The sequence below is a fragment of the Sorex araneus genome, chromosome 3 (genome assembly GCF_027595985.1).
Source record: "Sorex araneus isolate mSorAra2 chromosome 3, mSorAra2.pri, whole genome shotgun sequence".
Taxonomy (NCBI): Eukaryota; Metazoa; Chordata; class Mammalia; order Eulipotyphla; family Soricidae; genus Sorex; species Sorex araneus.
In genome coordinates this window covers 113,464,141-113,488,195 of record NC_073304.1, presented here as the reverse complement: position 1 = coordinate 113,488,195, position 24,055 = coordinate 113,464,141, and the positions used below count along the sequence as shown (strand labels likewise).

At 54.6% G+C, this 24,055-nt stretch overlaps 1 protein-coding gene across 1 annotated transcript in view; it reads right to left on the bottom strand.

Moving 5' to 3' along the window:
* POLR3A (RNA polymerase III subunit A) overlaps nt 1-24,055 on the bottom strand; it is a 42,165-nt gene that overhangs the window by 12,792 nt on the left and 5,318 nt on the right. Inside the window, exons 6-20 of the mRNA XM_055132362.1 lie at nt 23,549-23,788; nt 23,298-23,460; nt 22,886-23,022; nt 21,842-21,945; nt 20,753-20,894; nt 19,116-19,256; nt 15,060-15,129; nt 14,177-14,304; nt 13,885-14,023; nt 12,878-13,042; nt 9,845-10,017; nt 5,833-5,944; nt 3,983-4,101; nt 2,484-2,621; nt 259-429 (exon numbers count right to left, since the gene is read on the bottom strand). Coding sequence (XP_054988337.1) covers nt 259-429; nt 2,484-2,621; nt 3,983-4,101; nt 5,833-5,944; nt 9,845-10,017; nt 12,878-13,042; nt 13,885-14,023; nt 14,177-14,304; nt 15,060-15,129; nt 19,116-19,256; nt 20,753-20,894; nt 21,842-21,945; nt 22,886-23,022; nt 23,298-23,460; nt 23,549-23,788 — 2,142 coding nt within the window. The remainder of the gene's footprint in view (nt 1-258; nt 430-2,483; nt 2,622-3,982; nt 4,102-5,832; nt 5,945-9,844; nt 10,018-12,877; nt 13,043-13,884; nt 14,024-14,176; nt 14,305-15,059; nt 15,130-19,115; nt 19,257-20,752; nt 20,895-21,841; nt 21,946-22,885; nt 23,023-23,297; nt 23,461-23,548; nt 23,789-24,055) is intronic.

The following is a 24,055-nucleotide window of genomic DNA, read 5'->3' as shown; positions in this document are numbered from 1 at the left end:
ATGTCCTGATAAAGAGTATGAAACGTCCGTGCGCCTCCAGGCCTGACCTGTCGCCAGATGCTTCACCAGAGACGCAGAGAAACCAAAGCTCCCTGGGAGGGGCACTGGATCCTACCCGCACTCGACTCTGACACTGGAAAGCGAGGCAGAGTAACTCTCTAGGAAGATACTCCCTGGGTCGAGTGTGTGCTGAAGCGTTGAGGGTGGTGATGCCACAGGGCCCTGGCGGGCTCCCCCTGACGCGAGGCGCGGCCTTACTCGAATGTTGTCCAGAACCCTTCTGAACTCCAGGGGCTCGTCCTTCCCCTCCATGGCTGCCGGGTCTAAGCCATCCCCTCCGTAGATGAACTGGATGATGTCCCCTGTGGAGCTGCGAACTGTCAGGTCATACTGTGAGCAGAGATCCTCCAGGGACTTGACCAGCCTCCTCTAAAGGGGGACGGAAAGGACATGACGTCAGAGCTGCTCACTCAGCTGAGCTCTCGAAGACAGCATGGAAATACCTTTCAGTGAGCACCTCCTCAGCCTTCGTGCTGGGTCAGAACCTGCCCCAGGCTCTGGCTCTTCTGTGGCCTCTACACAACACACACTCTCCAGACACGGTTTCCTTGGCTGTCTGGCTGACCCCTCCTGCCCTCCCTAAGGTATGGATTAGTGTGATAGCTCTGCATTTCCATACACCTCCGAGTCTGGGATCCTGTGATCGTCAATACGAATGACAGAGGGTCAGGTGCAGACACTGCCCTGGAATGGAAAGGAAAGGGCAGGCCCAGGGCAGTCATTGTGTGCAGAGCGGCGGGTGGCAGCCACTGCACAGAACCTCCTAGCAGCACAACAGGACACCAGGCACTGCCGGATCCAGGAGGAACTGCTCCCACCAGCAACCCCACACACATCCCAAGCGGCAGAACTGATCTGTGGCAGGCTAACACACAGACTCTGTACTTCAAGAAGGCAGAGACTGGAAAAATAAAGCCTAGGGTCATTCTGGCGGGAGCGGGCAAAGGATTCCAGCCTCTGGGTTAAGGACAAAGGCAGCTTCCCACTGACACAGGACGAGAAGCACGGCAAGCTCCAGGGGCTCGGGAGGAGACGGGAACCAGCACCTGCTGCCTAACGCCCACGCCGCCCCCACCGACCTTTCTTTATTGGGTGCTTCCTGTTCTGGTTTTTAGGCCACACCCCGGTGCTCAGGTCAGTCCTGGTGGGCTTGGGGGCCATGAGATGATGGAGTCGAACCTGGGTCGGCCTTGTGCAAGCAGGTGTCCTGCCCACTGTACGGTTGCTCCTTTCTGATGCCCCTTCGTGCACAGCCCTGGTACCTCACTCCCGCCTTCCCGTCCTGCAAAGGGCCACTGCGTCCACCTCGGCTCAGCAGTGTGTGTGGGGGAACAGCAGACACAAGCACCCAAGCTGGTGGCCCAGCTCCAATAAAGCAGCCTCACCTGTTAGCTTTATTGGCATTTTTAGCAGACAAAAACACTAATTTGGCTGGGGTTGGGGGATGGATGGGGAGGAAAGATGATTATAGGGTACAGGTAAAAATGAAAATTAAAGACTGAACCCGAAAAACTTGGCAGATGGGAACACAAAGCAGGGATAAGAGCAGACTGTCGGCCATGAGGGTGTTTCTGAGGCAGCTGAGCTGCCGGGACGGTCCCGCTGATCCCAAGCCCTCTGCAGATCAGTCACATGAGGGATGGGGGTCAGTGGGAAGGGCCTACTCCACAGGCATGGGACCCCGGTTGTCAGCAACAGGCTGCATGCAGAGCGGCTATGGGGAAAGAGAATCCTCCTGAGGTCCCGGGTGGGGAACCAGCCTCACTCTCTGGGTTAGGAACAGGCGCAGGCAGCACAGGATGTGCCCAGGCCCATCCTCCCACCCTGCTGACCACTGCAGGGAGAGCCGGTGATCTGGAGCCTACTTCTTCTCTCTTGGGGGTGGGGGGCAGATCTGGTGCTGTTCATGGTTTACTCTGCGCTCAGCATGACTTTTTTTTCTTTTTTTTTTTTTTGCTTTTTGGGTCACTCCTGGCGATGCTCAGGGGACCATACGGGATGCTGGGAATCAAACCCGGGTCGGCTGTGTGCAAGGTAAATGTCCTACCCGCTGTGCTATTGCTCCAGCCCCTCAGCATTAACATTAAAAAAAAATTGAATATTTGGGTTTATATAAAAATTAAAGAACTGCGATTTTTGATAGCTGAGCTTCAGGTGTGTATTTCAATACGCATCTGTCCAGCAGCGTCAGGAATCAAACTGGGCACGGCTGGGCAAGCCCAGCTCCTCAACTCCTGCACTGGACCTCAGGACCCACATGCGTGATTTCTGAGGCTCCTCCATTCCCAGATGGACACGAATGGACACGAATGGACACTTCTAGCTGCAGCTCGCGTCAAAACATGGTCGACTCTTAGCAGACCCGATCCGCAAAGCCCCACTGGGCTCGCGGCCAGGGGCCCATGTCTCTTTCTGCTCCTTACCTGCATGTAGCCTGTTTCGGCAGTCTTGACAGCTGTGTCCACTAGACCTTCCCGACCAGCCATTGTGTGGAAGAAAAACTCAGTTGGTGTCAAACCGGAATAAAAGCTATTAGCCACAAAGCCTTTGGCAGCTGGGAGCTAACGAGAGACATGGGCAGGGGGAAAAAGAAACAACAGCAGCATTAAAGGTCAAAGTCCACAATTCTGCTGCCCTGAGACTATGGCAGACCTGGCAACACTCCTGTGATACGGAGCTTGACACGTCCTTTCCTGAACCAGGAATCGTTCACCCGTCACCCTTCCAGAGACGAGGGCGAGGACCCGCCAGGGCCACACCAGTGTCCGTGGGGGGCAAGGTCCCAGAGCACCCACCTGCCCCACTCTTGGAAAAGGTCAAAACATCCCATGGGCCACCAATGGCCAACGGGTGGTAAACCAGGGGCTGGGAGACTGGGTGACATCCACACAACTCATGCCTCGTCACACAACTGGACACTCGAAACGGCAAAATGATGGTGAAATGCATCTCATTAGACGTGTAGAAGAAAAACACGAGAGAAACGCCACATGAAATGACACTGCAGTGGCATAGGATCTGGACAGGCTTGAGGGGACGATCCAGATGGAAAAACAGGAAAGAGACCATCTCTCAGCTTTCCTATTTTCTTTTCCTTTTTTTGTTCAGGGCCCAGCTGTAACACCTGGTGTGGGTCAGAGTGTGCAAGGCCAGTGCCCTCCCCTCTGTACTACTGCTCCGACTCTACCGGCGCCTGTTTCTTACGGGGTAGCCAGGATGCCAGTGGCCTTTCTAGGCATGTCTAGGACTGGCTGCAAGGCGAGGGGCGGACCCTGCTGACCAGGGCTGAGAGCACACACAGCATTTAAACCTGTGGACAAATCTACTCGAGGGCCTTGACTCCACAGCTGTCCACTCCCAAGCTCCAGAAAATGCCTCGAGAGGTTTCCAACTCCCCGCCCCGGCCCCCACGCCCCCGGACCTCCTCACTGACCTGGCACCCAAATCAAGAGAGCAAGTGGATCCAGACATCAGTAACAGTCAAAGTGAGAACTAAAGAGAAGCTGGAACTCTTGTTTGTTTCAGTGTGGTTGGTTCAGACAATCACTATTCAAAAATTCTCCATTTCCTATACATGTGCCATCCTCAAACAAGCACACACATTGAACACAGATGTGTGAGTGCGCATGCACACACACACACACACGCGCACGCGCGAGCACACACAGCTTCCCTCTCCTCCCTTTTTCCTTAGTAGTGCAAGGATTAGTCCAGGGCCTCAGGCACACAGGTGAGGGTCCCAACTGAATCCATCCCCAGACCCACATTTGGGTCAGCCTGGAATCGGCCTCCCCGGAGATGACCATCAAAGAGGGGGAAGGTTTGGGTTCCAGCGCCCGAGTCTGGTGCGTGGGCAGCCCCTGCAGGCGCTAGCTGGGCAGTGCGAGCCCACCCTCACTGTCCACGCTGTGGCGGGCCGTACCTTGGAGTGCTTCTCAAAGTGAGGGAGGGACCTGTTCTCGAAGCCGTCTGGCACGCGGGAGCCACTGATGGCCTGCTGCCCCACACAGGCGATCATCTGGGAGATGTTAATGAAGGAACCTGGGAAAGTGTCAGAGGCACAAGGGATGTTGACCCAAGTCATGCGTACAAGCGGCCGAGCCCCGACTCCAGGCCCTGGACAGTCACGGCCACAGAGCCTCCGAGCTTGCCAGGGTGGCGGGTCACACAGGCGGTGGGGATGAGGGCTCAATGTTACAAATGGACGGAGGCAGCTCCAAGGGCAGCTTCGCATGTGGGGCACCAGCATCCCTCAGCACCCTGGGAGTGGCCCCACACCACCAGCATGCTGTCCTGTCCCCACAGAGAGTGGGAGGGGGGTCAGGAATCCCTAAGCGGTAGAAGAATGGAGGGAGAAACTCAAGAATGGCCAAGTATGCTGCACAGGACGGGGCGAAGGGGGAGGAGGGAATAGACAGGTGCAAGTCTGGGAGGGCTCAAGGCACTGGGCTGCACTTGGCAAAAAGATTCACAACAGACCCTTGGCCCCGAGTATAGGGAGGAGAGAAAAGAAAGGGTGGAGGGCAGGGGGAGGTGACCGGCAAGAGGCAGCGGGGCCAGGTCAGGGGTCAGGCAGAGTGGGGGTTAAGGGATGGTGACGCCGATTACCCACAGCACAGAGTCAACAGCCCTGAGATCACGAGACCAAACTGAAACAGCCGAACTCAGAAAGGCACCTATCAGGAGGGCAGGCTGGAGGGGTGGTGGGTGGTACGGGAGGGGACCCAGGAATATTGGCACTAGGAGTGGGATCCGTGTTCTAATATTATATGTCCAAAACTCAACTGTGAGTAACTTCATAAATCACGTCCTTTAATAAAACAAAAAAAGTGTCCAAAACCATATATATTATATATATAAAAACACCAGGACAGGTGCGTCGAGGACTCAAGTGTGCAGGGACTTCAGGTCCCCGCCTTGTCAGCATACGAAAGCAAGCTCCAATCCCCGGGGTCAGCCATGCGATGGGCGTGACCCCAGCAGCTCTTCTGTCTGGACTCCCGAGGCCACAATAGACAGCTGTGACCTAGGCAAGCACACACAGAAAGATGGGCAACTGGCATGGCTGGAGGTCTAAGCGCTGAATCTGATGAGGTAAGCACTGCAGGAGGAGTCAGCACACGCTGCGAACACTGTGCCTGACAAGTGAGGCACCTCAGGGTTCGAGCGCCTCCCCCCACCCTGCGGCAGCCCAGAGAGAGGGGCCTGGGGAAGCTAGAGGAGGGAATGAAAACAGGAGGCTGAAGAGAAAGAACAGGGCTGGCCCCATCAGGAGTGGCCCCCGAACACTGCCAGGTGTGCTAGTCCCTCCCCCACCAAAACAACCCCCCAAACACTCCATCCCGCATTACATAAAGAAATCTTTGGGCTGGAGCAATAGTCCAGCGGGGAGGGCCGTAGCCTTGCTTACGGCTGACCCGGGTTCCACCCTCAGCACCCCATGTGGTCCCCCAAGTCCCGCCAGGGGTAAGCCCTGAGCACGGCAGGGTGTGCCCCCAACCCCCACCCCCCCTACCCAGCACCAAAAGAAAAGAAACACCAGGACCAGCCCGGGGCTTCTGAGTCTGAGCACATGCCATGAAAGGAGGTCTGGAATACCTACGAAATCATGTATTCTTGTACATTATTAAAACAAATAAGCAAAAGACAAACTTTTCTCAGTGTACTCTCCAACTCAGAACATTGCCGATACATTCCTCCGAAAGAGTGAAAGTCTGTGAAACACCCGGGCTCAGTCTCTCCTGGTGAGGTCTGAGGCGCAGGCGCACTCACCTTTGGAGCCGCAGAGCGCCATGGTGAGCGGGCTGTTGCTCTTGTCCAGCTCCCGGAGGCAGGCGCTGCCCGCGTGGTCACGGATCACAGACAGCTCCTTCAGGATCAAAGCCTGCGGGACAGAGACGCACACACCAGGGCTCAGGGCACACGGCCAGGGAAGGCCCAAAGCACTCAGACGCTGCAGGTGAAGGCGGCAGAGCCAGACAGACCCAAGACGCCTGGCCTGTAAGGACCCACATCTCTGACGGTGTTTGTCCTCGATCAAAGGAAGGTTAAGGCTGACAAACACCTCTGAATGTGACCAAGCTACTCAAAGCGATTTCCAGTTCACCACAACCCACCAACACCCCCAGGGCAAGGACCGAGAACCAGTATTTCTAAAGGTGTAGAAAACCATTAAACTCCAGGAATAGGTAAGGGCAATTCTGAAGATGAAGAAGATAGGAGACACCGCATTTCCTGGAGTTTGTACGAGATCCATCTAAGGTAAAGCTGGATGCTCGCATGGAGCAAAGAGTCTCTTCCACAGACAATGCTGTGAGAATTGGTCAATCTCATGGCCCAAAAAGGGAAAACTGGGTTGCTGTCACACACATACAGAAGATTCAATTCCAAATGGATTAAAGTCCTTGAAATCAGACCCGTTTCTACTAAATGAATGGAGAGAAACAAGCTAAACTCTCCAGGAGAAACCCAAGAGGCATCTTCAACAACATAGCCCCACCAGCAGAGGCGCAGATAAAAATAAATGGGATCACATCAAACTTAAAAACGTCTGCACTTGCAAAAGAAAAGAGACCCAAAATTAAAGACACCCAACTGCGGGGCTGGAGGATAATCCAGTGGGGAGGATACCTGCCTGGCACATGGGCTCAAGCCCTGGTACCCCATACGATCCCGAGACACACCAAGAGTGATCCCTGAGAGCAGAGACAGGAATGAGTCCTGAGCACTGCTGGGTGTGGCCCCCAAACCAAAACCAAACAAACATCCAATTACATGAGAAAAAATAGTCCTACATCATGTCAGACAAAAGGTTAATTTCCAAGATACACAAAGCTTCACAAAGCTCAGCAGAACAAATTACCTGCCCCCCATCAAAAAATGGAAGAGGAGCTAAAAGACAGTACAAAGAGACACAGAGATGGTCCACGGGCAAAGGAAATGATGTTCACCGTCACTGATTATCAGGGAAATGTGCAAGGAATAACACAGGTGAGAACAGTCTATAACAGAAGCGGAACAGTCAGTGTTGGGGGACCCTCCCTCACGGCTCATGGGCTGCTGTCTGGCTCAGCCTGATGAAAAAGGGTGTGCAGGCTCCTCAGAAAATAGCAGGTGGGTGGATATCGGAATTGCAGCAGACACCCTGAATGGAATACCATGCAGCCATGAAAATAGATGGACTCAATTCTAGTTTGCTACGAACTGGCTGGAATTAGAGGATGTCGGGTTAAGGAAAGTGACGGATATCCACTTGCTCATCTGTGAAGACAAAGTTCCCAGCAGACAGGTCCCGACAGTGCCAACAGCATGTGAGCTGGGGCTAAGCGAGTGGGTGGGGCGGTATGAGAGGGCAACGGTGGAGGCTCCCGACTCGGTTGGTGGGGATATATGTCTGAAGCTTAACGTGGATGGAAGCTGTTGGAATCCACTTTGCTTCAAGGAAAGAAAAACCCCTGGAACTGTTAAATCAAACAGGATCAGGAGGTAGTTCATAGGGCCAGAGCTTGTGTTCTGCATGAAGGGACTTGGGTTTGACCCTGCAGCACAGCATAGCACAGACACCCCCGACCCTTGTGCACTGTGCCAGGGCAGCCCCAAGTACTGCCCAAGCTCCTTCGCCTCCAAAGCTCGCTGAAACAGCAGGCTCGTGGGGTCAGGGATGCTGCATCCCATCACAACAGGTCTGCTCCCCATCGCTGTCCTCACGTACACGTGTGCTGAATTAAAGCATACGGCATGTTGCAGAGCTGCTTCTGCTTGCTCTGGGGCTAGCTGAGCATGATAAGGGGTGGTCCTCGCTCGTGGCTCAGCAGACCACGTGGCACCACAGTTCAAACCTAGGCCCTTGCATGCAGAGCATGAGCTCCAGCTTGGGGAGATCTCGTGACCCGCCTGGACTATTCACGAAATTTGTCTTTCATTACATTAATTTTTTTAGTTTTGGGGTAACTCCCAGTGATGCTCAGGGTTATCTACTCCTGGCTCTGCACTTAAGAATTACTCCTGCAGTGCTCAGGGGACCCATGTAGGATGCCAGGAATTGAACCCAGGTCCAGTGCATGGAAGGCAAGTGCCTTACTTGCTGTACTATCTCTCCAGTCTCCAAATTTATCTTAAAAAACAAGCAAACTTGCTAGGCACACATCTGCATTGCCACACGTTCAATGTATGAGGAGAGGAGGCTGTAAGAAGCACCATGGCTGTGAGTCCCCGCTTCCCTTCCCGCCAGACCGTCGCAGGGAGGCAGTTGTGAGCCAAGGTTCTAGGGCAAACAAGAATTTCTGACGCTTTGAGTCATTTTCTATGTGAGAAACAGCACTGAGGTGAGGAATGAGCTTGACGGATATGATGTGAAGTGAGTGAGTCAAGCGGGGAAAACAAGCATAGCACAATTTCACCTCTGTGCAGCAGAAGGGCATGCAATGGACGGAGGGACGAAAACCAAGGAGAAAAGACCACCCAGTGAACTCTGACAAAATTGAGGATTAAGAAGAGGGGGAGGAGAAGGAAAACTGAAGGGGGAAAAAGGCTGGAGAGTAGCTCAGATGGTGCGGGAGGCCAGTGTTCACGCACCGCCTGCCCCCATCAGCACTGGGCATGGTTGGCCCCTGCCCTCTCAGCCGGGTGTGGCCCCCAAGAATAAGAAAAAGGAAAAAGATGAGAGAAAAGAGCTGAGCAACTGGGAGGTACTGGGAACAACTCTTTTTATAATACCTTTCTCCCTACTAAAAAAAAGATCTAGGGTTCCTGGAGACTAGACAGCATTAAGCTACACGCCTGTGTGCTGATGGCCTTGGACTGTTCCCTGGCACCACACAGTCCCTCAGATGTCGCCAGGCGCAGGCCCAAAGCCCCAGGCAGTGCCAGCTGGGGAGTCCCCTGAGCAGAGCAGGAGACACCCTCCCCCAACCGAATCATTCCTTTCACGGCCTGGAGAGATTAGTGGCAAGGTTCTGGCCTTGAAGGCGTGAGGTGTGAGTTCTGCTTTCTGGGGACTGTATAGGGTGCCGGGGTTTGAACCTGGGTTGGCCATGTGCAAGGCAAGTGCCTACCCACTGCCCTATTGCCCCGAAGCACAAGGCCGTGAGTGTGATCACTGACGTCACCCCACACCGAGTGCCATGCAGTGGGGGCACTATAGTGTGGATGCCAGCATGTCACAAGAGGGGCACCAGCCCCACGTGGCTCAAGTGTGTGAGTCCTTGGGAGCACCACAACCAAGGAGGTGAGTGTCACCCACACCAACAGGGGGGAGGGGAGGGCGCGGGTCAGGGATGCAGATAACAAAATCCAAGATCCATCACAAAACTTCTCTCGAGTCTAAGAAATGCTTCCGAGCCTTCCCTCCACACCGGGTGCGGCAAAGCAGCTGCACGCTGCGAGGGAGACCCGAGGGAGCCAGGCTGCTGACGGGTGCTCCTGTGTGTGCATGCGAGTGCGGGATCATGCGTGCGTGACTGTGCTCCTGTGTGCGCACATGAGTGTTTGTGGTGTCTGCTGTGTGTGTGCATGTGTGGTTCTAGAGTACCCTGGTGTGTCTGTGTGTGTGCTGGGTGGGTGACTCTTTCCCTCTCCCCTCTCCACACGAGGTGGCTGCTACTCCCCCCACCTGAAGGCCATCAGAACACGGAAGGGTGGATAACCAAGGCACAGGGTGGTGGTGGAACAGAGTTCTGGGCGGCCAAATGAAGAGAGGCCTGAGCGCTTCCTCCCGCAGTGGGACAGAGGATGCAGGGGTCCAGCAAAGGCCCTCCCCGGCGCCCCCCATGGTCCCCTGCCTCACCTCCAGGGTCTCCTCAGCCGTGCAGCCGGGCTGCTGCTGGAGCTTGCCGGTGTTGAGGGCTTCGATGTACTCGTCGCATTTCTTGTAGCCAGCATTCAGCAGCTCGTACTTGGCCTTCAGCAGCCCTTGGCCAGGGGTGACGTCGCCGATCCCGATGGAGAATCCACGGTTAGCTGGGGACGGAGAGTGGGCAGGAGGGTCACGGGCATGTAGTGTGTGTGTTCTCGGGGTTTCCCCTGGGTCCACACACACATGCACCAGCCCCGGGGGTGCCCCCCATGATGGATAAGTGCCATGAGCACTTCTCAGAGATGGGCACAGAGGCCCAGTCAGCACTGAGGGTGCTGAGGAGAGTCGGGGAGTAAGAGACATGCTCAGCCCGGCAAAGCCCAGTGGCACAGAGCCTGCCTTGAAGGCATGAGGCTGAGAGTCTTGACTTTTGGGGACCATCGGGTTTGGGGGATGGAACCCTGGTCAGCCGCATGCAAGGGAAGCGCCACCCACTGCTCTAGACCATGAACCTAGGCTGGCCACTTTGTTGGTGCAGGGGTGACTTGCGCCTTCGCAGGAACCCCGCGGCACAGAAGCAAAGCTCGTCTCTGCAGGGACTCGAGTGAGCAGGAACCAAGTGCGAGTGTGACAGGCGAGGGGGGTGGGGGGGGCATGACAACTGACATGACACTAAGTGTGGCTGCTCACTTAGCCGTGAGCCCGGAGAGGAACATGAGGGCAGACTCCAGAGCAAGGATGACACAATGGTCAGCGTACACCCAACCTGGGCTGGTCCCTGCGCCGAGGGTCCAAACAGCACCACAAACTCAGACCTTTGAACTAAACCCCCAGCCTGGTTGGCTGAGAAAAGCTGGTGGTCGCCCCTCTCCCCCGAGAGAACAAAGAAACCCAAACCAGGCTCCAGGCAGCTCGCTGTGTGGGAGATGGGCCTTCACAGCCCGAAACTCGGGGCCGAGCTCTGGAATGGGGGACACCTGAGGGGTGGAGGTGTGTGCCCAGCAGCCAGGAAACAGCCAGGGGCTCTCAAGGAAGCAAGCCCGGGGAGAGCAGGACAACGTGGGAGTTTCTTCATATAAAGCTGCTCTGGGAAGTGAAAGACATTGGCCAGATGGTTCCACTCACATGCAGGGTGTCAACCACCGGAGCAATGACCTGGCAAAGAACCCACCAGACCCTCTGAGAGTCACTGAGAGGAGGGCAGAGAGGGCGCGCCCCAGTGAGAAAGCTCCCACCGAGAGGGAAGCTAAGCTTGCGCTCTGGCCCGATCGCTAGTCAGACGCCAGGGCCTCCCAGAAGCTCCATTTCCAACCAGGTCTCTAGGTCTCATTCTGACAGGGATGGCCGAGGAACAGAGCACTCAGGCACGTCTCCAATACCCCAGGCAAAAGACGGAGGAAAGAAACAAGGAAATTCGGGAGATATTCACACTAGGGATTAATATTGTCTAAGAGCGACAGAGGTTATGGGGACTGAGGGTCAAGAACTGGAGCTCAATAAATAAATAAACAAACAAATAAATAAATTTAAAAAAATGCCCAAACGAGTACCTGACTACAATCAAGATCAGAGAAAGAAATGGTTGGAGAATCAACCTACTAGAACAAAATCTGAACGCCAATAGGAGAGCTGAAAGACAAGGCGAGGGGCCGGAGAGAGCACTGGGGCAGGTGCTTGTCTTGCAAGGACTTGGGTTTGATTTCCAGTTCCACATGTTTCTCTGAGCTGAGGGCTCCCTGAGCACTGGCTGCTGTGGCCCTCCAAACAATAAAAATAGAAGGTAAGGGACTAGGGGGTAGTCCCAAGTGTCGGAGCACATGCTTGGCATGCAGGAGGCCTGGGGTAGGTCCCTGGTACATGGATACTGATGAGCTGGAATATGGATGGAGGGAGGGAGAGGGGGGGTGGAGAGAAAGAAGGGGGGAAGGGAAGGGAGAGGAAGGGGGAGAGAGCGAGCGAGAGAGCGAGCGAGAGAGCGCAAAGTCGGGCAAGAGAGGGAGACAGCAAGTGAGGGAGAGTGCATAAGAGGGCCACTCCATTCTGCAATTTGCCGCATCCCAGCCTGGGTGGGTAATTTCTCTTTTACTTCATAAAATACTTGAGAATCATACATTCTCCTGAAACTTGGTATCCTCCTGAATTAGTAAGACCCTGAAACTAGTATTTCACTACACACACACACCACCACCACCACCACCACCAAGGCATCAAGGGTACATACCACTGTCAGCTTTCTAAAGACTCAGACCACACAGCATTTAGAGAGCTTCCAGAATGAAAAGATAACTCAAGCATAAGTGGTGAGTAAGGATGGAAACACGCTAGCCTCTTTTATTATTTGGTGTCTGGGCCACACCTGGTTGTGCTCAGGGCTTACTCCTGGCTCTACATCTGGGGATCACTCCTGGCGATGCTGGGCTGGGAGGGGTGGGCGGGGGCTGTGACCACCAGGGTGCTGGGGCTTGAACCTGGGTTGGTCACATTCAAGGACAGTGCCCTGCCCTGTCCTACAGCTCCAGCCCTACTTGACTCCTAACAGCAGCTCTGAAGGCTGAGACAGGGCAGCACCTCTAATGCTCTGGGGAGAAACTTCAATCTAGAATCTTGACCAGATTTCAGGTCGATGGAAATCTCCACCTGCCTTGCTTGGTCTCTGGATAGCACAGCCTCCTGCGCCCAGCCCTGGAGCTGGATGGAGGAGCCCCCAAATCTCAACCCACTTATGAAGGGAACAGGAATAGTGGAACAGAAGGGAAGTGCCTCAGACACGGAGTACCAGAGGGCTCCATGTTTGAACCTGGTCCTGGAAGCTGCCCACTAGGGCCCTGGACGCGGCCACCCTGTGTGGTCTGTGCTGGGGCACAAGCACAGACTCTGAGGGAGGACTGAGGGCGAACTAGGTAGCACCAGGTAAGTCAGGAAAAAGTCCAAGTGATTTAGTCTGGACTAAGGATCATTATTCAAGGAGGGTGTGGGTGGGGTGGAGGGGAAAAATGCCTAAAAGCCCGGGGCCCTGACACTCACAGAGGTACACGGGTGCCAGCCGGGCCAGCCGGGACATGGCGTCTGCAGCTTCGTTCTGGCCCCAGTCTCGAAGCAAGATGTAGAAGATATTGTTCTTGGAGCCAGAACCCAGAGTCCCCTTGTCCATGCTGCCGCTCATCAGCTCGCTGTTCTGGATGGTCACGTCTGCAAGAGCAACAGCAATGACGAGTCTAAACAAACAACTGCTCCTCATGGTGCCTCAATCCAAAAGGAACTCGAGGCAGCTGAAAAATTAAGCGCTTAGATAGGAAGCTAAAGTAGAGCAAAACAAACAAAAAACTCTTCAAATGTTTTGAGGGAGAAAGTGACCCTGGGGCATGGAGGGCTCATTCTCAGCTGTGGGTGGCAAGAGTGCTGTCACCTGTGGGCAGTGATGAGGATGTATAATCTGTCACGCTATTTGCTAGTCCCAGGAAGAGCCTGAACAGCAGCAGAAAGAGAAACTCTGGGGCCAGAGCCAGGACAGCAGGGACGGTCCTGGCCTCGTATCAGCCAACCTGGGCTTGATTTCCGGCATCCCAAACAGCACCCTGAACTCATCAGGAGTGACCCCTGAGCACCACCAGGTGTGACCCTGAAACAAAACAGAAAACCAAACAAAAAAGGCAGAATAAAAGCAATTTTAGTAACTGACAAAAGTCACTTAAGATGAAGCACATTTTCTGTGTCTGTATTGTTTTTGGACCACACCGGGCTCAGAATTTATGCCTAGATTCAGAGATCACTCCTGGTGGTGCTCAAGGAACCATACGGGATGTGGGGGGTGGAACCCGGGTTGGCTGTCTGTACTGTCTCTGCACAGTGCAGACTGTACCCTCCTGTACTATCTCTCCAGCCCCAGACAAAATATGTTTGAAAGATATTTAACCCCTTCGTCCTGCAGCTCCATGATCTCTGCCTTTGAGAGAAATGAGTCATCTTTTCTCCAGCCTTGCTTGGTGCAGGAGTAAAGCTGAGATCAGGGAAGACTAGGCGGCCCCACTCACAAGAGTCATTGACGCAGAGGTCCTCTCCTTTGCCGCTGTACTGCTTGCCCTTGGTCCGGAGGTTGGCCCTCACCGGGTTGTCATCACTGGGTCTGAGGATGACACTGAAGATCTGCTTTCCCGTCCACAGGGTGACAGGCTGGAGGAGGAAGGGAGCCGGAGTGTGAGCCGGTTAGGCCGGGCTCAAACACCCTCCATGCAAGGGCCAGCACAGGCCTCTTGCAGTCGGTGCCCACACGGCGGGAGGCCCCCTGCACACCCCTGCCTGGGTCCACGCGGGCCCTGCATGCACCTTTAGTATCGTTGGAGGTGGGAGGCGGACTTTGATTTTCTCATCCTTGCCAACCAATATTGAAGCAATGATTTGACAAGCCTTGGCTCGGTCAAAGAAAGTGTCCTTCAGAGTGAGGAGATAGGCACCTAAGAGTATTAAGGAAAAAGAAATCAAAAAAAGGAAAAAAAAAGGGAATGATGTTGTGACACTGTGAAATCAAATCCCACTTTAAGATGAATTTGGACAGCTATTGAAACAGCAAGAACAGACAGTGCCAGGCCAGAGGGGCTGGAGGACAAGGTCCAGATGGGGAGGCCTGGGGCCCATCCCTGGAACCACATGGTTGCCCCTAGGTGAGCACCAGGAGTGGTCCCCAAGAATCACACAGAGCCAAAGTACTGCTGGGAGATGAATCAATACTACAATCACAATAAAAAATGTAGGGGCCTGAGTCATAGTACAGCAGCAGGGAGGGTGTTTGCCTTGAGTGCTTCCGGCCCAGGTTTGATCCCCAGCAACCCGAAAGGACCCTCAAATACCGCCAGGAGTGATTCCTTAGTGTAGAGCCAGGAGTAAGCCCAGAGAATAGCTGGGAACGGCCTTCAAACAAACAAAAAAATACAAATAGCCAAAGAAATATCTGGCTGCCTATCGGCCCTTTCAACTGGCCTCAAAGCTCCGCAAGGAAAGGAACTCTGTTGTCTTCACTGCCTGCTCCCAGTGCTTGGAAAGATTTACTCGCTCACAGTGGGAATCAACAATGCTTGCTGATTCGATGAATAACAGTCAATATAAAGAACTGACGTGGGCTGACAATCAAAGTGAGCACACAAGCAGAATGAAACAGGTAATTAAACAGTGCTTCAGTCGTCACATAACTCCCCACACTCCACACACCCACCTGTCAGGAAATCCTGAATCGCAGCGATCAGCGGCTCTCCATTCCTTGGGGTGACAAGGTTTGCTTTTGTCTGAAGGACAAACACATTAATTATTTTTGGCTACACCTGGTGATGCTCAGTGATTACTCCTGGCTCTACACTCAGGAATCATTCCTAGTGGGCTTGGGGATCCATATGGGATGCTGGGGATTGAACCCGAGTCAGTTGTGCACAAGGCTGGCAGCACCCTACCTCTGGCTCCAACTGTGCTATTTTTAACCCTAATATATACTGTGATGATGTTTGTACTAGGGTGCCTCAATGCAAATTCTGACCCTAGCCGCTGCTTGCATGCACAGACTGTACATGGGATGTTCTACTACTGGAACTGGCATTTGGGAGCCACGCTGGGCTTGAGCAGGGCTTCCCCCGGCCTCTGTGTTAGCAGTCGCTGTTGGTGGAGCCTTGGGGAAACCTCCTATGGTCCCCAGGATTGAATCTGGGTCAGCTGTACTCTGAACTCCACTTCCTATTATGAGATAATGTATGTTTGCCACAGGAAAAGAAGGTAAAAACAGAGCAGTATCAAAACAAAACACAACTCCAATCTCCTACCTGTGAGAATGCCGGCAGAAAGGACTGCTGTCGAAGAGTATTTCGCTCTGCTATTAGCGGTTTCACAAATAGCCTTTACTTCTCCCTGAATCATGTCATCGACACAACTTACCACTTGCCTTTAATACACGCAAAGCCACAGCCATTGAAATAGCCACTGGTACTGGACTGGAAGTACATGGAGCAACGGAACAGAACCGAGAGCCCAGAGCTAAGCCAAGAGAGGAACTTTGTAATGGTGCCAAGAGCAGAAACTAGGAAAAGGGCACAGCTCTTTAACAGAGGGGGTCTGGGAAAACCGGACAGGCCAAAGCACAAAACAGAACTACCAGTTCACACCATGAGGACTGGAACGGCGGGGGCCAAAGTGCTGCTCTGGGGGCTTAAGGCACTTGCCCTGTACACAGGTGACCCAGCACCCATATGGCTCCTGGGCCCCAGAGCCAGGAGTGGTCCCTGAGTGCTGCTGGGTGTGGCCTCCACACTACAACAACTCAAGATAAAGACTGGATGCTGGGGCTGCAGGAACCACCCGGGGCTTGGAGCACCTGCTCTGAAAGCACGTGGCTGTGATTCGAATCCTGGTGTTCCGGGGCGCTGAGTGTAACTAGAGCCACAGAGATTCCCTGCTACCTGCTGCCAGGGCGTGGGCAGGTGGCACTGGGAACCCGATGCTGGCGGTAGGAAGTGAAACCTGACAACGTGTGGGGAGCACCACCACTCTCAGCTGAGAGCCGGCCCCACAACAGAAGGAATGCAAATGCGGGGAGAACGCGGCTGTGAGTGCGAGGGCCGGGCCGCCGGGCTGCACAGCTGCCAAAGGTGTGCAAGCAAAACTGCCAGGCATAAGAAAGGGAACAGGAGAGACACCACCTGCCGACAGAGGCACTACCCGCCACAGAGGCACTACTCTCGGCAGACACTACTCTCGGCAGACACTACCCGCTGACAGAGGCACTACTCTCGGCAGAGACACTACCCACTGACAGAGACACTACTCTCGACAGAGACACTACTCTAGGCAGACACTACCCGCTGACAGAGGCACTACCGGCTGACAGAGACACTACTCTAGGCAGAGACACTACCCGCTGACAGAGGCACTACTCTCGACAGAGACACTACTCTAGGCAGACACTACCCGCTGACAGAGACACTACCCGCTGACAGAGACACTACTCTCGGCAGAGACACTACCCGCTGACAGAGGCACTACCCGCTGACAGAGACACTACTCTCGAGAGAGACTCTACTCTCGACAGAGACACTACTTGCCAGTGGGAGCACTGTTTGCCAACAGACGCTCTACTTGCTAACAGAAGCTCTACTCTCGACAGAAGCACTTGCTAATGGAAATACTGGCCTCAGGGAAGTTGTCAGGAGCCAACTCCAGTGGCAAAGGGGAGCAAAAAAGCGAAAATAAACAAACAGGACTGCCTGGGACGCAAAGGCTTCCATAGGGCAAAGGAAGCTGACTCTGGGACACACAGGCAAGCGGCCGGGTGGGAGAGCACTACACAGCATACACCTCACGAAGGGCTGCTCTCCAAACACCACAGCAGACAGCCCCGTCGGAGAGGAGTGAACAGATACTCATGCACAGAACACGCCTCACTGGCAACGGCACGTGAAGAAGTGCTCCTTAGCGCTGGTCATCAGATGCGCAAAAGTAGTAGTGCCCGGGGTGCCTCTCGCTAGTGACGGTGTCTTTGCACAAAGGCCAGGAACAAGCACCAGGACAGGGCGCACAGAACCCCTAAAGAAGGCTGGCTGGAACGTGAATGGGCCCAGCCGCTTCGGCAGAGTCTGTTTTTCGGTTTTGTTTTTGGGTCACACCTGCTGGTGCTCAGGGGTTACTCCTGACTCTGAGCTCAGGAATTATTCCTGGCGGTGCTCGGGGAACAATATGGGATGCTGGGGATCAAACCTAGGTTGGCTGCGTGCAAGGCAAATGCCTTTCCCCCGCTGTACTATCACTCTGGCCCTGGCAGAGAGTCTGTAAACTTCTTAGCAGACTCAAAATGCATGTGCCTTCTGGGCCGACAATCTCACCCAGAGGTTCAATGTGAGCTCATCCCATCCCAATGCTCCCTACTGCGGCTGAGGTCTAAAGTCAAGCCCAGGCCCAATGGGGGTGAGGCGATGAAAAAGCTGTGCTGTGTGGGCGCAGTGGATGCTTCAGAGACACGAGTCTTCTGCTGCAATGTGCGTACAGCTGGGGGAGAGGTCACGCTATCAGCAAAGTGTCGGAAGGAGGGAGATGGCAGGGGATCTCTTATACAGGACACACAGAAACAAAGGGACGATTTCTCTGGGAAAAAACCTTAGATTCTAGCTACAAAGCTGGGCTGATGGGTGACTCAAAGGGTGGAGGGTCCAGTGGACTCTCCTAGGACACTGGCACTTTGGTGGTGGGCAGACGTGGCAACCTGTACCTCTAACACAAAGTCTCGCCAAATGAAATGTCTTTACAAGTAAGTGTTGGGGACGGAGGACAGTAGCGCAGAAAGGGCATTTGCCTTGTGTGCAGCCGCCCCAAGTTCAATTCCTGGCACCTCTTATGGTCGGTCCTCCAAGCAATGCCAGAAGTAAGCCCTGAGCACCGCCAGGTGTGGTCCCGAAACAGGTCGTGACCCAGAGGGAGGGCAGACTGCCAGCCAGCTCTCGAACCCAGTTCCAGGCGCTGCTCTCTGGGGAAGGAGCACCCCTGACTACACCCTCTCAGGGCCTGCTTCAAAGAGGCACACTGGGAAGGAATACAGACGGGGATTCTAAGCCCTCACCTGTCTGGGGTCATTGGGGTTAGGGCTCCCACAGCTGGGGTCTGGCCAGGCATGAACCAGTCCAGATGCCAGCCAAGTTGGGCCTTCCCTGTCCCAAACCATCAGCTGTGGGCAGCGTTTTGGAACCAACTTATGAAACAGACTGAGTCAGGGGCTTCACAAAACAACAGTTTAGTGAGTGATCTATCTGGGTTTGACTGCCTCTGAGGGCTCACACCCGGCATGGGACACAGCCAAGGCGACTGTGACTGCCGCCCAGTGGGCCACACAACGCCAGGGTCAAACTCAGGTCTCACGGGCACCGGGACTAGGCCTCACCGTCTGAGCCACCGTGGGGCTATAGCGAGCCCGAGGGCAGAGCAGAGGGACATGCTCCAGTGTGTTGAGGTGAGGCAGCAGCTCCGAGGACAGTCAGCCGCTGAGGAATGACCTGTCCACACCTGCCTTCCCACCACCTCCAGCAGCCGACACCTGGCTCTTTTGAACGACCTTCTGGGTCTCCTTGCTCTCAGAGGGGCTGCCAGGACCGTGCACGTGACTGAGCCTGGTTCCTCGCCAACACTGCAAGGCCCCTGCATGAATGCTGGCCAGAGTGCCCCCAGAGCAGAGCCGTGTGGGAGTCCCCTGCACACCGCTGTGCACGGTCTCTATCCCCCCATCAGCCCCTCCCCAGCGTACCCCCATCAGGACAAGGGCCTCTGCTTTGGCTTCTTCTGTCTGGGGAAGGTGAAGGTTCATCTCGTCGCCATCGAAGTCTGCATTATAGGGGGTGCAGACGCACTCGTTAAATCTGAAGGTCCGGTGGGGCTTGACTCTGGCCTGTGGGAACAGAAGCACTGAGAGTCACTCACAAGGTGCTTAGGGTCAGGCTGGAGTGACAGGACAGCGAGCAGGGCCTTGCATACAGTCAACCCGGGCTCAGTCCCTGGAACCCTATGGTCCCCCGAGTCCCCTCAAGAGTGATTTCTGAGTGCAGTCAGGAGTAAGCCCTGACATGGCTGGACATGGCCCAAAAACAAAAAGAAAAAGAAAAAAAAAAGGAAAAAAGAAAGCTTTTTAGTGAGAAGACATCTAAATGTGGATTCCTGGCTACAGAGCCCTTAGGTTACGGAGACAGATTCTATTCTGTTCTGGCAGTGAGATCACCTGTGAACTAACCCAAGTGGCTCTATTAAAGCAAACCAATGGAACGATTTTATACTTAAACTGTGGGGCAAGTACCGGCAAAGGAATCTGTTAGAGTCTCCTCTGGTCAAGTCAAGTCTGTCAGTGGGACAGAAAAAGAACTAACGGCCGAGATGGACTAAAACGTGATAAAACCACCACTACCATGCTGGCATGGACAAGGGGGAAAAGGGACCCTCACCCACTGCTGGTGGGACTGTCGGCTGGTCCAGTCTTTTCGGAAGACAGTATGACATTCTTCAAAAAACAAGAATTAAGCTTTCGTATGGCCCAGCAATTCTGCTCCTGGGACTACAGCCCAAAGACCCAAAAGCACAACGCAGAAGAGGCATCTGCACTCCTATGCTCACTGCAGCACTGCCCACAGTAGCCAAAATCTGGAACAATCCAAGTGTCCAAAAACAGATGACTGGATAAAAAACTATGGTACATCTGCACAATGGAATAGGACTCGACCGTAACAAAATGCAATTTGCTGCTACATGGATGGATCTGGAGTCCAGGGTGAGTGATCTGAGTCAGAGAGGGACAGACACAGAATGAACTCTCATGCGGGACACAAATAGTCGGGGAACAACAGATGCTCAAAGGCAATAGTAACAAAGGGGATGAGACTGGTCTTCAGTAGGGGGCTGCCACAGCGGGCGGAGGCGGGGGTCAGGGAAGCTCCCACTGTGACAACGACAGCAGTGGCCACTCTGGACAGGGATGAGTCCTGGAAGGAGGAAAGTGACGTGCGAGAGGGCCTCCTCTGCACAGTGCTGTAAGCCAGTGCCTAGAAAAGCGAGCAAAGGAAACAAAGAAAAAAGTGCCTGCCACAGAGGCAGGCTTAGGGGCGGGAGGGAAACTGGGGACACTGGTGGAGGGAAGTGGGCACTGGTGAGGGACTGGTGTTGGAACTCAGTCGTAAATATCTGTATAACTTTGCCATTCGCAGTGGTTCAACTGAAAAACAAACACCTTCGAAGTGCCTGCAGTCCCACTGCTGAGTTCCACGCCATGCACCCCGCGAACACAGAAGGGAAACGCAGTCTGAGGAAGTCTCACTCTAACCAAGCGAACATTTCCCAGCCTCCCATCACACACACCCGGCCCCTCCCACAGACGGTGAAGGCGAGAGCTGTCCTCACCAGGTGCGCCATGATGCTCAGTTTGTGCAGCGACGGCTGACGATTGAACAGCACCACGTCCCCATCGATGAGGTGCCTCTCCACGATGTCTCCAAACTTGAGCTCCTGAGCCATCTTTTCCCTATTCCCATACTTCAGAAACCTGCACGGAGCACAAAGGCCGCCAGTGAGAACAGTTCCTGCCCAAGCCCCTCACTCGCCCTGTACGGGTCTCAGCACTCCAACTGAGGCCAGGGACGCAGCACAGTGGTGGTCAGGAGCAGGTCATGGACCTGTGTGGCCCTGGGTGTGTGCCCCATAGCTCACGCACACTCACACACAAACTCGCACACAGGGTTTCACACACTGAAACAGGCTAATATACATACATTTGCATGCCACACAGTTGTACGTGCACACACACACATACACACTCCACACACCCACATTCACATATACATTCTCATACACACTCACACACAACCACAGGCTCTACCCACACAGTCACACATATTCTCCACATAACGTGTGCTGAGAGCTTAGGTGTCTGCTGGGCACAGGCCCAACCCACACCAGGCCTGTGAGAGACCCAACGTGGTCTCCCTCAAGAAACAGGGGTGACACATACTGACTCCATGGTGCCCCCCATTCAACTGTGAGAAAGTGACTCTAAATGAGATATCTTCATATTGAAGATTCTAAATGAGATACCTTCACACTAACATATGCATAATGTGTGTTCAACACAGAACGAATGACAGAAACTTAACAAATCAACTTCTCTGTAGGGCATGAGAGGGCCAGAGGATTGGTCCTGTGGGCGGAGACGCTGAAACCAGAGTCTGAGAAACAAGGGCAGTGAAACAGCCCCGAGCCCAGCGGACTCTGCAAATGACCCCCTTTCCTCCTCCGAATGTGTCTGTCCACCTAAGCCCGAGAACACGAATCCCCAGGGACGGATCTCTGGGCCCGGTGTCCCCCAGCTGCTGGCATCCCCCACAGGCACGAGCGCAGCAGAAGCTGTGTTTGGGCCTGTTCCCCAGGGCCCAGCAAGGGTGACCAAGAACTGGGTCTGAGAGGGTGACAGCAGCGACTTGAGTGGAAACTCACCTTTTCATCTGCGTGTGTCTCTGCTGGATGAAATTGGCTCCAGGGTGGACTTCGGGGCCGTTGCGGACCAGTTTCCTCAGGAAGTGGATGTTTGCTTTGTTGACCTGCAGGGCCACATGAGGGAACAGGGACGCCATGAGGTCCCAGGACAGAGCACGCCCCCTCGGGGCAGCAACGACACCTTGGGCGGCACAAAGACCTAGTCACTCAGGTGCTGGCTGGCCCGGTCACCTAGGGGCTGGCTGACTTGCGTCAGCTGCTTCCTGCCCTTGATTATTCCATCAGAAAACTACTGATTCGAACTTTAAAGGCCAGAGAAGCAGAACTGAGGAGTGCCCATCTATGTCCTGGACAACAGTCTAAGCAACGACCTCAGGAGACTGGTCAATACAGGGCGTCTGACAGAAGCTCAGGCCACGCCTCTATGAGGTGGCTATTCTGAAGGGCAAAGACAAGACTGAGGAGTGTCCCCTTGTTCTGTTACCTGCACTTACACTGCCAAAATAAAATAACCCGAAGAAGTCCTTGCGAGCATCAGTTTATAAGAGCGTAATGGGGGACAGCCTTTCTAGGCAGGCATCAATAGCTCTAACATTTTCATGTTTGGGGGCCCCAGCTCAGGCCCTCGGCTTTATCCCCGGCACCCTTGCGCACCGCCTTCCCCACCCCAAATCCAAGTACCTCCGAGTCTTGACTGAAGAATTATAAAGTCTTGAAAAATGCAACCCAAGAAAAGGAACTGGGGTGGCACTGCTCACGGTGAAACCTCAGGTGTGGACCCAGAGACATGCGGGATGCTACGACTCGGGGGAAGCTGCTTAAGGGCACTGAATGCCCATGTGAGCATGAGTCCCCGCAGGTCGGCTGTCTGAGGGGCAGGGGCACACGCCGCAGACCAGCCCTGGGCGGGAGACTGGGTCGCTTGGCCTCTCCACTACCGCACGAAAGCTTAAAGCACAATGTGCAAGACCGGATCCCAGAGAACCACAGGTCCAAACTCAGAACTGTGGATCCCAAACAAGAACCGGACCAACGGGCACTTACCTTCTCAGGAAAAGTCAGAATTTTGGCCACATGAACAGGCACTGCCACCTCATCAATCCGCAGGTTGGGGTCAGGGGAGATGACGGTTCTGCCAGAAAAGTCCACTCTCTTGCCCGACAGGTTGCCTCGAAATCGCCCTAATTAAAGGAAAATGTTATGGATGGGGGCGGCGAGAGCTCAAGGAGGAGCCGAAGTGAGGTCCCCTCCCTGGACCGCAGTCCCTCGAGCACAACCAAGGGACAGCCTTAAACAGAGCAGGGAAGGAGGAGCCCCTAAGCGCCACCAGCTGTGGCCCCCACACCTCCCCCAACGTCACAGGTCATGCAGCATGTGTGGTGTTTGTGAGCCAGAGGTTAGTGTGAAGCCAGCAGTGTGTTGGGAATAACCCCATAAAAAGGGCTGCGGCACGCACCCTGCTTCCCCTTCAGGCGCTGCACGAAGCCCCGGGTCCACTTCTTGGGTGCCATGTTGAGGGGGATGCCAGAGAGCTCGCTGTTGATGTAGAGTGCGCACTGCAGCTGCAGGAAGTCCCAGTCTTCCATGATCATCTGCGTCTTTGCCCCCGAAATCCGGTGCTGGCGGGCAGAGTGGAGAAAGCCCCGGTCAGCAGGCTTGGCCGGCCCCCACGGTCCGGCACCCGGGAAGGCTCAGGGTACCACTGACCTTCTTGATGACGTCGTTGAGGAAGATGATCTCCGTGAGCTTCATTGTCAGGTCGTCTTCGTTGGTGCCTGACTTCAGGTCACTCACGACAGAGGGTCGGATGCACAGAGGGGGCACGAGGAGCCGGGTGAGGATCAGGTCGGACGGCTTCCCCGCGTCGGGGTTCATGAGCAGCAGAGGGACGTCCTCGGCCGGGATGCGCTTGAATAAATTCAGCACGACTAAGGGGTTCAGGTTTTCCTGCGGAGAGAGGACAGATGGGGGGCAGGTAAGGGTTCACACCTGATGCTTCACTCAGGTAAGGAGTGACGGAGCCTCGGCCCTGGCGTGCGGGGAGCCGCACTCAGGCCCATGCCACCGAGTCCGAGGACAGAGCCTGGGCGCAAAGCCAGGGGGGTCCGTATTGGAGCATGTGCAGCCATCAGGAGTGAGGGCTCAGGTGACGCCGCCCCTGGATGGAGCTGCAGGGTCATAGGAACAAGGACAAACCCCGGGAGTTTCCACTGA